Source organism: Typopeltis vanoorti, chromosome 18 (assembly GCF_054136105.1).
Source record: "Typopeltis vanoorti isolate ZY-2024b chromosome 18, IOZ_Tvanoo_1.0, whole genome shotgun sequence".
NCBI lineage: Eukaryota > Metazoa > Arthropoda > Arachnida > Uropygi > Thelyphonidae > Typopeltis > Typopeltis vanoorti.
In genome coordinates this window covers 46255750-46269878 of record NC_143566.1, presented here as the reverse complement: position 1 = coordinate 46269878, position 14129 = coordinate 46255750, and the positions used below count along the sequence as shown (strand labels likewise).

At 32.7% G+C, this 14129-nt stretch overlaps 1 protein-coding gene across 3 annotated transcripts in view; it reads right to left on the bottom strand.

Annotated features, from left to right (window-relative positions):
- The window catches only part of LOC150096629 (protein phosphatase 1 regulatory subunit 16A-like), a 245116-nt gene that overhangs the window by 34525 nt on the left and 196462 nt on the right, over nucleotides 1–14129 (bottom strand). For all 3 annotated transcript variants that reach the window (XM_090407864.1, XM_090407866.1, XM_090407865.1), the window contains one exon: nucleotides 11996–12113. In XM_090407864.1, the coding sequence (XP_090263990.1) occupies nucleotides 11996–12113 (118 nt within the window). The remainder of the gene's footprint in view (nucleotides 1–11995; nucleotides 12114–14129) is intronic.

Below are 14129 nucleotides of genomic sequence, written 5' to 3'. Positions count from 1 at the left end.
ACTTTTTATAACCGTAAACATTTTAAACAGTATACAGCACTCATTAAAATAAATCTTCTAAGCAATAACTGAATTAATCATCAGTCACAATACACATAAACAAACATTCTTGCATGAAACACTACTGATCATTCATGAATTAAGGTAACACAATAATTCCTTAACTTGAGGTTTTATATGCACAGTTGTTCATTCCTCCGGCATTCAATTAATTCTTTAGGCACTATAATTCTAAACACAGCTAACGGTAAACTTCAACTTTACAGCCTCTACTATTCTCTAGTAACTTCGTGCTTTGCTTCAAGGTTCCGTATGTCCTTGAAAGGTCGGCACTGAAATTAAATCTCAACTCAAGTATCGCTAGTCTATTTAATAGTCTCTCAGCTGTTTTCCGTAGCTATAATTGTTATTCTACAACTTATTAGCTAACTGCTTCTCGACTAGTAGACTTAAATTAGCTGCTTGAGTGACTTGCCGACTCTCTAATATCGCACTCTGATTCCCCGAATGCTGAATACTCCGATTCCAACCAAATGCCAATTCTCTCTCTCTCTATGTTTCCTATCTATCACCTTCTCTTTCAATATTTTCAGCGTTCCTCACTTATATATCCGTTCTTCCTGCCTAAATTGTTCACGTGATCTCTTTAACTAAAACTCTTTTCAATAAATTCTCGTGGAAAGGCTTAGACGTTGGTTATGCATTTTCACTATATTATTTCAGGAAATTACAACGTACTAGGATATACATTAAAATAAATTTTAATATATTTCGGCAACGTCACGCTGCCATTTTCAAGAACTTAGGTACAAGATACGTGCACGCAGGCACAGCACAAACAATAAATGAGTAAGAAGAATGAAGCTATTATACCGCCCAAGAATACCAACATCGCCCGCTAGAGGGCACCATCAGGACTTTAGGAGAAATAATAGCTTCATTCTTCTTACTCATTTATTGTTTGTGCTGTGCCTGCGTGCACGTATCGTGTACCTAAGTTCTTGAAAATGGCAGCGTGACGTTGCCAAAATATAGAAATATATTAAAATTTATTTTAATGTATATCCTAGTACGTTGTAATTTCCTGAAATAATATAGTGAAAATCTTTTCAATAAACTTTCAACATTCTCCTCACGCACTGTTCCAAACTCGCACTCGCTCACTTACATACGTCTCCATGACAACAAAATAAAACATAAGAAAATTGAGGTATTGCATAACGCTAAACTTCTACAAGTAGGAATAAATAAAGAATATTTACATTTACATTTCAATTAATGCGCAGTTAAAATATCAAATACAAATTCTTATAATATTAACATAGCAATGATTAAAAATAGCTTAATAATATTTTAATACAGAGTTTTTTCTTTATTAGTACACATTCTTGATTAAATAATTAAATATTAAATCAACTTATAGGTAGTTATATGAATATTAATTTATAAATAAGTGATTTACATTAAATAATATTTAAAGTCTAGCCTTTGTGATGGAAGATCATGTTGGATTCTGAAGCAAATAATAATTACTTAAATCTCTATATTATCAGAATCCAACACAGGAAATACATATGAAAATGTATGCAACCAAATCATAACTGCAAATTCAAATGCTCCATACAGTAGCGAATCTATCTTTGAAAAGTCTCAATGAAGATGCTGTCAATGCCCTAAGCCTCGGCCACGATTTTGCCATCACACTGAAAGAAATGCTGTTACTAGACATAATGTACAACACAGAATGCGGAATCTGTCACTTACCTCTGGAAATAGCTATCAACATCAGACTTGCCATCGCCAATCTCCTCTCTCAGTTGTCGCCTCCAAAAAGTAATTTATCTTCTGGTCAAACAAATACTATTAGTATATATTTAGGTATTGCATGGGTAAGGTTCCTTAAGGATATTGATAGAAAAAAGTTAAGATATTTTGGACACATTGAAAGGATGGAAAGAGGACTTCTCAGAACAGTAATAGAAGGTAAAGTTCCTGGAAAAAGAGGAAGGGGCAGACTGTTAATGAGATGGCTTCAACTCTCTGATCTTCAGAGAGTTGAAGCCTCCAGAAAAGCATACAACAGGACTACATGGCGAGGACTAGTGTGGCACATCACCGAGTATTGGAGTGATCATATGCATCTGTGGATGTCCAATGAAATGATGATGATGATGATGATGGGTGTAACAGTGTGTGCATAAAATATCTGTTTTGCAATCACTATATAAAAATTGCCTTATAACTTGACACTTCTATTCTAAAGACAAAAGGGCCCTCAAACTTAACATCATACATAAAGAAAAGAAACATCCCACAGATTTCCTGATTTCTTCTCTTCAAGATCACAGGATTTGATGACAACACACAAACAAACAAACAAAAAAACTTTACTTCAAACTTATCTTTCATTGAAAACAAAAAAAATAATAATTTGTGCACAACTTTTCTTGAGTAAAATATTATTTCTTCTTTTTTCTCTAACAAATCAGTTCCTTTTTCTGATTCTTTGCAATATAAAGATTTTAAAGTTTCCTTTTTGTTTTGTTTTTTCTTGTGGAAACTTCTTTCTTATCTTTGAGTTTATGTTTATAAGTTTGCTGCTTAATGTATCAAAAGGAACTGTCCATTACTCTGAGAGAAACTATAGAATAATTTTTATAATTTCGAATTGGAGCTAAGACTCCAACTTAGCTTCCTTTAAAAGAAATTCATCCATTCATTTTGGGATAACTGTTTGTTTCCCTTATAATACTCTTTACCACCCTTTTGGGTTAAGAGATGTCGTTCCTTTAAATTATATTTCTCCCCTAAACTTCCAACTTTTAGAACATATGTTTTTATCTAAATCAATACAACAGATTTTCTATTTCTCTCTCTCACTATATCAACTTCCTATTCAGAAAATACAAACTTTGTGCAAGTTTGTATACTGTCTAGCACAGCAAATCATGGAGACAAAAATGAAAGCGAAATCATCATAAAGTTTAAAGAAGCTTGAAAGAAGAATATTTTCTCTTTCAAGTAAGTTACATAAGTAAAACTAAATTCGAGGTGAGACCCTTTTACTTGCTTGATACTAATAAATATCGCAATTAAATACTTTGCAACAGGCTGTAACTATACAAAGTATATATATAATAATGTTTTACACAAAACATTACTAAATAAATTTCTGATTCTAAATAATGAATTATCATTTTATATTTAGTAAAATCTTTACATATACAACAAAGAACTTTTACTGTAGTTAGTTAAGCATTTTTCAAAAATATACATAACTAACTTTTGACATGCTCTTTACCACTTGATAGAGTTCTTTCAGTAATATTAACTGTTATTACAGATATCATGATAGTTCTCACAAAAGTAACACAAATATTAATAACTGAAAATTCATTCTTGCTTAGCATAATATTTTATTATATATAATCAATTATAAGAGGTGGTAACTGTAATGTAAAAGTGGTTGAGTAGATAATACAAAACTGAGCATCTTCAAGCACTCTTGCATTTTTTTTCTCTTTTTGTTATAATTCCATTTTTATTGACAAAAAAGGACTATAAATGATAATAATAAATAAATAATATATATCCTTCTTTTTTCTCTAAACCATTTTAATGGAAAAATTACATAAAACCAAATTATGTCTATGTTGAAAAAGTGACATTTAAGTAGTAGGCATGATAATAAAAATAAGAAATTGAATTTACTTACTTTGAGAATAATATATGATTAATAAATGTAACATTTTGGTCATGCTATATGATAATAATAATAGCACATGTCTAACTGTATAATGCTAAATGCAAGTGGAGAACTCAATATGTAAACCATTAGAGTCCAATGAAAATGAAACTGAAATTACTACTGAAAAATTACTTAGCACAGGTAATCATTCCAATATTCCATTTAAATGTGGTTGATGAATAAGAGCTTCACAGCATCTTTATAATCTTTCTAACAAAAAAGGCTTTGATGCCACCCACACTGTAGTCAATTTTCTAATGAACTAATTTAATAATGGTAGAAATGCCATTATTAAATTAGTTCATTAGAAAATTTTAAATGGCATTTCTACCATGGAATAGAATATAATCTTGGTGCTCTTCTAAATTTACTAGCTCATACCTATCTGTCTGCCCATATAGAGAAATAGCAAGAGCAAGGAATTCTGTATATATATATATCTGGGGAAAAGAGAAAACAGCTGATTGTTTGAAGAGAAAATGAATGAAGCTAATCTGCAAATCAGATAGAGGGAGACTTGAAAGATTTATTTTTTGCAGAAGTCTGATGAGTTGAAACATGGAATGGAGATCATTAGTGTCTTCTTGAGGAAAACCAGGATGAAGGATTGTCTGGTGAAAGTTTTTTTTTACTTGGCAATAAATTAAACTTGCTACAAAATTATATTCTTGTTTAATCTTTATCCAAGTGTAAGTAAACAAAGCCTGTGCATGAAGTATCATCATTACTAGACTACTTATATAGAGGCTAATGACTTCAACATCAATTGCTCACCCTTAATAGGTCACCAATTTTCTAGGTCATCATCATCATCTATATTGGTCACATAATGAAGGAAAGTATTCAGGATTCTTCAATTAAACCAAGTAACTACTGCAACAAACTTGATATTAAAAATCAGCAATAAAAAGACAAAAATTATGAGAAAAGGAAAGAGCATTGAAAACATCAAACTACATCTCAATGGAGAACCTAAGGAGAAAATAAAATATTTCAGCTTTCTAGTGAATATGCAAATGAAATTTGGAAATATAAAATACAAAAAGCAAAGATATGACGAGGAGCTGGTTAAATTTCCTAAACATCTAATAGTATTTGGTATTGAGGACTTCTTAGCAAACTCCATGTTATGGTCTGCACCATTACACACAGTGAACAACCCAAAGGAAAATTGGTAATAATGGTTTAAATTTTGTGACCAACACAGGTGTTCCTTAGTATTTGTTAAATAAGTTAAATATTTAGAATTTAAAAAAAAAAATTTGAGAGAAAGAAAGATGAAACTGATGTAAAAATAATCATAATTTAAAATTATGAATATTTTTTTTACAAATTGTTTATGTTAGTACATTATTAGTTTTGGTTTCATAACACGTATTGTCGGCACTTGCGATGTGCCCATTATTGATGTTATTTTGTGAAAAGGAAATGTAAAGCATTTAAAAAATTTATATACTTACTGGATTTGGATAGTTGTGTTACTTTCAGAAATTTTACTGTAGTTTAAAATTATTAAGTGTTGTGTTTTATAAAGACATTCTCATTACGCTAACAGAGTACAAGGCATCTGAGTCTAAGGTACAATCTCATGATTTGGTAAAAATAGAGGAACTGAAAACATTTCTTAGTGAAGAAATAGAAAGACAGCAGAGACCAACAGTGAAGAGACAGGAACTTCTATTTAAAATGATATCTGATTTAACAATATCCAAGAATCCTACAGATAATCAATCTTCCTCTTGTAAAGGTTCTTGACAAGAATAAAATATCCCAAAGGAGATGTTCCAAAATGTCTTAGGTGCAATAAATCTGGTCATTTTGCTGAAGACTGTTATGTTAGGGATAGATTTTGTTTTCAACATTTATTATTCTTTCATATTGGCAAAGCTAAAGGCAGCTCAAACCCTAAAAGAGAGTTTGATGTAGCATGAGCTCCTTTATGCTAATGGAGATAATCCTTTGACAGTTCTACAAGGATTTATTGAAAATGTGCCTTGTGAAATCTTACTTGACACAGGTGCACATATTTCACTCATTTCTTATAGTTTGTTTAATAATATTAAAACTCTAATTCCAAATGATATTTCAGTTTTAAGTTCTCCAATTAAGCTGAAGGGTATATTTGAATCAGAAATTTCAACTGTTAAGCAAATCAATGCTTTTATTTCAATTCCCTGTTTTCCTTTGAAAGTTTTTCATCCATTAACAGTTCTTCCAGAATCTTCTAATCCAAATGTACAAGTAATATTTGGAATTGATTTTCTGAAATGTCATGCTTTTGCGTGTAATTTTATTGAAGGGACAGGAACTTCTGTTTAAAATTATATCTGATTTAACAATATCCAAGAATCTTACAGATAATCAATCTTCCTCTTGTAAAGGTCAATGGTCTTGACAAGAATAAGATTCCTTGTGTGGACTATAATACTGTTTGGACAGGACATCGGATGACAAAGGAAAATTAGAACAGTCTCCTGAAGTTTTTAAACACACTGACAATAATGATCAAGTGTTTAATATTGAAACTCTAAAGAAAGATGAGAGGGAAAACACTGAGGAAATGAAAGAGACTCTAGTGCAGAATTCAATGAAATCAGTAAACACCAGTGAAGAAAGGAATAGAATTCTAATCTTTAAATCTGCATTTGAATTTTTCTCTGGTGCTTTCACAGAGGATATTGAAAGTTTATTTTTCACTTGGTTAGAGTATAATAAATTTAGTTTAATCCTTTATCCAAGTGTGAGCAAAACAAAGTTTGCGCCTGAAAGTATCTTCAGGACTGGGGTAAGGTGGTACAACACCAAGGCACTCCTTGCAAAGGTGGAGCAATCTACCAACACTCCCATCTCAGTATCTCCCATAATGCAAAACACATCTCTTTGCGGATATGTCTAATGTTATGCATTAAGGGAAGGGCCACAAGCCAGACTAGTTTCGACCTTTATTGAGGTCTCTTCAGTGGGAGCCAGGCCCAAGTGGAGATACGTTGCAAGGAGTGCCTTGGTGTTGTACCACCTTACCCTAGTCTTGAAGATACTTTCAGGCGCAAACTTTGTTTGCTCACACTTGGATAAAGGATTAAACTAAATTTATTATACTCTAACCAAGTGAAAAATAAACTTTCAACATCTTTCTCTAAATCCAGAGTAATTTATTAAAAAAAAGGGTGGCACACCATTTGGCAACTCCTATAGGTAGAGTTGACCTGCTAATGCTTCTGCCTGGTATCTCCACCTAGTTTGGGTTGTGGCCCTTCCCTTAATGCATAACATTAGACATATCTGCAAGGAGATGTGTTTTGCATTATGGGAGATACTGAGATGGGAGTGTTGGTAGCTTGCTCCACCTTTGCAAGGAGTGCCTTGGTGTTGTACCACCTTACCCCAGTCCTGAAGATACTTTCAGGCACAAACTTTGTTTGCTCACACTTGGATAAAGGATTAAACTAAATTTATTATACAGAGGACATTGTTTCAATGTCTTGCACTAATGCCGTGGAACACTCAGTGCAGATTTGTACTCAATCTCCAATTTACATTAGGCAATATCAGACTCCACTAAAATATATGGAGCATTTTCAGAAACTACTGCAGGAATATGAAAGGGCAGGAATAATTGGGAAGTCACATTCTCAGTGGAATAGCCCATTCATCTTAATTGTAAAACCAAATGGAAGCCTACATTTGTTTTAGACTTGAGAGCAATCAATAAAGTTACAAAGCCTATTGATTTCCCTCTGTAAGACTGAGGAATTATTGATCTGTTTGGAAGGAGCACAATATTTTACAAAACTGGATTTAAATTCTGGATACTTTAAAATCCCTTTAATGAAAGAAGACAGAAAATACTTTGCATTTACTACTAGATGTTAGAAATATCAGCTATGTAGATTACCACAAGGTGCAAGAAATTCTGCATGTCATTCCAGTCTTTAATGAATTCTGTCTTATCAGATATGTTGGGAAATGGAGTCATCTGTTTTCAGGACAATCTTCTAATTTAATCAAAGGATATAAATAGCCATTGTAAAATCCTGTGGAATGTTTTAAAGAGATTAGATGAAGCAAACCTATCTTTAAAGTGCTCTAAGTGCTAATTTTTCTTAAAAGAAGTTTAAGTATTTAGGTCTTAAAATCAGCAACAAAGGAATTATGCCAACTCAGTCAAATGTAGAAGGAATATTATCAGCTAAACCTCCCAAGACAGTTAGGCAAGTTCGTAGATTCATTGGTTTCTATAGGAAATTTATTCCTAATTGTTCACAGCTATTGAGACCCCATAATGTACTTGACAAGGAGAGGTGTTAGATTCAACTGGGATAAAGTTCAAGAAGCATTTGACAACCTAAAACTGCCATCAACCAAGGCTCCAGTTCTTATTTATCCTAAATTTGGTGAAGTTTTTTATCTTTTTGCTGATGCTTCAAATGACTGCATTGCCCTGTATTAGAACAGAAAGAAGGAGAAGATTTTAAGCCAGTAGCTTTTATTAGCAGGAAATTATCAGGTCCAGAATTGAAATATTCATCCTTAGAAAAGGAAGCACTAGCAATAATTTTTCCCTGAGAAAATTAGATACTTATTGTTAGGACAACCTATTAAAATAAGATGTGATCACCAGCCTCTGTCATTCCTAAAGAATAAAAATCAGCATATAATTAGGTGGGCACTGGAACTGCAGGAAAATAATATTGATGTGGCTTATATTCCAGGAAAAAGAAATATAGTAGCTGATTACTAATCTAGATCTCTAGGATCTGATGATGAATCATTTAGGGATAACCACTTGAATCAAGACAAGACGTCCAAAGTTCATGTTATTCATAAGATGAATAAAGAACCAAGTTCACAGGAAACCAGACAGTATATTATTATTATTACCCCAAGACCTCATGGAGTTAAAGACTCATCTGGGAGGTCCTTTTTATCGCACACACAGCTCATCATACCGTGTCTTAAACACGTTCAAACTCCTTGTAGACACCACACTCTCAGGCAAGGCATTCCAATCATTCACAACTTTGCACGAAAAAAACCTGCTTCTCACTCCCTACTCACACCCTCTTTATACAGTTTCCAGGGATGACCTCTGGTTCTCCTCTGATCTCTAACTATTCTCTGTAGAACTTCTCCAGCATTGATCCTATAACAACCCCTTACCAACTTGTAGGTCTCTATCATATCTCCCCTCTTCCTCCTGTCTACCAGACTCTGCAAATTACATCTTCTCAATCTTTCCTGATACTCGACATTCCAGAGGTCAGAAACTACCTTGGTCAGTCGCCTTTGGACCCTTTCCAACATCTCTTCATCCTTCTGAAAACCCAGTGACCAAATCTGGGCACAATAGTCCATGTGTGGCCTAATCAAAGCCTTATACAAAGGAACAAGAATCTCCCTACTTCTACATGTCAGTGTCTATTAATTGTTTCAGAGAGTGTAAGTCATTTGCACCAAGAGATCTTGTATTGTTAGATGATAAATCTAGTATAAAAAGGGTTGGGAAAGTAGGAAGAAAAGCTTCAGGTCCATATAGAATTTTAGACTAATTTTCTCCTGTAAATTTTAGGATTCAAGATGTCAGAAATCCTAGTAAAATTATAAATGTACACTCTGATGGGTTAAAAAGGTACTTTTTAGGGAGTAGAAATTTAATTATATTAGGAGACAATATGAATAAAATATTGAAAGATGAGGGTTGTTTTCCTGATACTAAATGTGCATCTCATTCAAAATCAGATAGTAGGAAAGGGAATAGTTTCAAACCTTGTAATTCAAATACACAGCAAAGGAGAAAATTAAATTCAGGCAAAACAAAACCTAATGCAAGACATTCCAGAAATCCCAGGGTACATAATTCAGGTAATGTGCAACATAAGAGGGATGATAATCAAAAAGACTAATATGGATGAAATAATAGTAGAATATCATAGGTTAGTTAACTTAAGAGTTAAATAAACCAGAGGAATGTGAAAATAGCTCTAATTTAGTTAGTGAAGATAAAGAATCTCACCCTATAGAATTTGATTCTGATAGTGATGATTCTGTAAATTTAGGACCTAATTCAAATAATTTAAGTGAAATATTTGAAAACAGAAATGAAATTTGTAAGTATAATGGATTGGAAAATGTAAATTCCAAAATATCTCTGGCATCAAATGATCCTGAAACTAGTATCCATTCAGAGATTGTAAATAATGATCAGCTTTAATCATTATTATTTAAGATCTAGGAATCAGCATTAAAAATTTTGTTAGATATAAAATAAATATTTTGAAATTTAAAAAAAAAATTTTTGAGAGAAAGATGAAACTGATGTAAAAATAAACATAATTTAAAATTATGAATATTTTTACAAATTGTTTATGTTAGTACATTATTAATTTTGGTTTCATAACACATATTGTCGGCACTTGCGATGTTATTGATGTTATTTTGTCAAAATAAAATGTAAAGCATTTGAAAAATATATATACTTACTGGATTTGGATAGTTGTGTTACTTTCGAAAATTTTATTGCAGTTTAAAATTATTAATTGTTGTGTTTTTGTAAAGACATTCTCGTTATGCTAATGGAGATGTGTCAGCCATTATACGTAACTTCTCGCTTGCCATTTTACATGGAGTGCTCATGCTCGCTGAGGAGGAGTTTGATGCGTGATTGACAGCTGACAGAGAGGTGTTCGGCATTGAACTAACGGAAAAAACAGGAGAGCTAATGGAAGTTTAAGAACGCAGACCAAAGGAATTTTGTTCTTATGAAGTTTATTTAGTTTTATGTGACAGTCGGAAGAATATTAATAGTAATTTCCGAAAAGGAATAGTAAAACTGAGTCCTTAAACTGGAGGAGTTGAGACTGTCAACAAGTAATTAGTAAATAAAAGAAGATATTGCAGTCAATGTTCTAAAGGAATGTTTGAGGAAACACTGATTGGAAAGTTTTATCTGTCCTAAGGACGCCGGATATATATGTTATTTCTACTAGAAAGAGTGATGGAATTACCTCAACTTAGATATGTTGTTTTTGAAGTAGCAGAAGAAACTTTTTTTTTCTCTGGTACAAAAATTAGTAAATTGTGTGTCAAACTAAACTGCAAGAGGTAAGAGTATTTATACTTCAGTGAGGAATAATATTGTATACTATATAAGGGAGATAAGAAAGGATCCCATGGAAAAGAAGAAGCAAGTTTTTATATTTTCGTAAAGGGTCTACTACAGAAACTGACTCTGATGAACATTTCTGTTGTTGTAAAAACAAGGTGTTTAGTCTAGTTGACATGATTAAGTATATGTCAAACAATCCAGTAATAGTCAGAGAATGGGTGATATTTATTTAGATATGTAGTTATGTAATTTTATTTAAAGTGTATGTATTGTTTCAGTTTTATTAAATGTGTATATTTTTTGTATTTTGGTTTTGAGTCAGTGATTTTCCTGATTCTAAAAGAAACAGTTAAAAGTCATTGCACCAATCAGAATTAACCCTTGTGTAAATAATAATAAACAATCTCTAATCTCCAAACAAATGGACAGAGATTAATAATCTCTTCTCTAAACAGTCTGCACCATTACACACAGTGAACAACCCAAAGGAAAATAGGTAATAACGGTTTAGATTTTGTGACCAACACAGGTGTTCCTTAGTGTTCTTATTTCACCCACCCTCTTCTTCATATATATATAAATGACCTTCTCTTGTTGATCTCAAACCACATCCACAGTTATGCTAATGGTAGCATTCTTCACTCATCCTGCTCATACAACAAATTCTGCAGTGCTAAAATATCAGCTTCAAGATCACCAGCACTAAGTGTCCTAAACACTGATCTTAACACCATTCTTCAATGGGGTGATAACAACCTAATCCCCTTCAATGCTTCCAAAACAGATTTGTCTTTCTTCAATTTTAGAATTTCTTTGGCTTGCCAATAAATTTCTTCTCATAATCTGATTTTGTCTTCCTTTTCATGACAGTCATCCAACTGCTTTGTACTGTTATTCTTCTCATATTCCTTCTATACGCTTTATAGTTCTTTCCAGAACTACTAATTTGTACTTCTATAAAGAACTATAAAGGGGGGTGAGTAAGATCAACTATGAACTGAAATATTTTATCATCCAATTCATTTTACAAAAACACTACTTCTCACTACAAAAACAGTTATTAAATTTTGAGGTTTAAAACAAAAAATGTGCAACTTTAAATTCAACTTTAATTTAATTCTCAAAGTGCAAAAAAACAGTACCTTCGTGTATTTTGACTTTGTGAGCGACGTAACCTGTTATTCTGGGAATCACATTTGGTTTCCATTTCATTCTTCAACTGTATAATACGATTTTTCAATTCTATATCTTCACATATATCTAATGAAAAGAAAAAATATTATTATTATTATTTATGTGGATACTCCATAGGATCAAAAGACTCATCGTGGGAGACCCCACACTATCCATTAACACAATACCTATCATACATTTCCTTAAATGTATTCACTGTTAGGGTGCTCATAATCACCTCTGGCAATCCATTCCACTTATTCACCACTCTCCGAGTAAAAAACTTAGTTTGCACACCCTTACTAACTACACTCTTAGACATCTTCCAAGTGTGACCCCTCGTTTTCCCCCTACTCCCTCTGTATTGAAAAATTTCTTTTACATCAGTCTTATAGAATTTCTTTAAATAACTTATAAGTTTCTATCATGTTCCTCTCTCCTCCACCTGTCAGCTAAACTCTGCAACCCACACACCTTCAAGGTACATTCTACAAACCTGTCATGAGCTTAGGCAATGGTCTCTGAATCCTCTCCGCCACCTCCCGGTTCCCTATAAACGCAGATGACCAAATCTGTGCATAGTTAATCAACATGTGGCAGAATTATAACCTTATAAAGAGGGATAATAGCCTCCCTATATTTATTTGTATTTACTTGTGGTCAATGTGTTCTTCAACAACCAAGTAATCCTCTGAGCTATTTGCAAACTTTTGCAATGTAATCTGAATTTCAAATCTCTATTTACCATCGCCTCAGCAATTTCCTGTAATCTTACCGTCAATATGATTCGAAGTATGTAATCTTTTCATCCCAAAGTGCATTACCTTACATTTTACAACATTAAACTGACAACCTTTATCCTTTGCACACACTGCCAAATTATTTAAATCATTCTGCAGGATATCTACATCACCTTTATCAACTATTGCTCTTCCCAGTTTTGTACCATCAGCAAACAACTGAATATCCCCTCAAATCTTCGACTATATCATTAATGTATAAATTAAAAAAGTAATGATCCTAGTACAGAGCCCTGGGATACTGTACTAGTCATCCCCGTTCATCTTGATTCCATTCCACTGCACACTGTCCTCTGTCTATCAGCCACAGTCCCATCCATGCCATAAACTCATATCCAAATATATCTAATAAAAACAGAAATAACAACAAAATGGGAATCCTTAATATATTACAGGTATTGCTTGATTAACGCGATTAATTAATCCCTCGATGGTACTGAGTATATCAAAACTGCGTTAATCAAATATAATAATCAATGGTACAAATTACAATTTGTCCATGATCAATTACTGTATTAATAATTCGTTTTATATGGTACTCTTTTAGGAAAGATGAAAAATGAATGCAAAGTAAATGTTTAATAAATACTTGTACCTACATTAGTTACTGCAATTTTTTTATCAAAAAAAGTTATCAAGAGTTGTTTGAACAGTTTTAGTTTTTACCTATTAGCATAAATTTTGTGATAACAAGCAAAATGACTCTCTAGACCTCGCAAACAAGCATTCTTCGATTAACATCTGTATCCATAACTTGCTGCTTAAGCAATTCTAAACCGCGAAATATTCCATCCAGTTCTTTGAATGTTATCTCCTTTGGAACCTCATCTTCACATTCATTTGTTGTCTTCATATGTGCATTGTTGTTCAATTTCAAGAAGATCGTTGTCGCTGAAATCTTTTGAATTTGAATCCAATGATTCTTTAATATCTTCTGCATCAACACCATCAAAACCAAGGTCCTCACCAATTGCAATGATTTCTTCAACCACGTTGTTCACAGGATTTTGAAAACCACCTAAGTCATTAGTGCATACTGGCAAAAGGTTTTTCCAAACAGCACTCATGCAGCTAGAAGACACTTGCTCCCACAAGTCATGAATGTTGTCAATTGCGTGTTTAATGTTAAATTTTTTCCAAAATGCTTGGAATGTAATTGCATTTTCTCCCATTGTTGTTTCTACTGCCTTTGAGAATGTCTTTTTAAGAAAATAGGCTTTGCAAGTTGCAATGATGTCCATGGGTTGTAGCAATAATGTCGTATTTGGTGGGAAAAAATAAAACTTTCACATTCTCACACAGA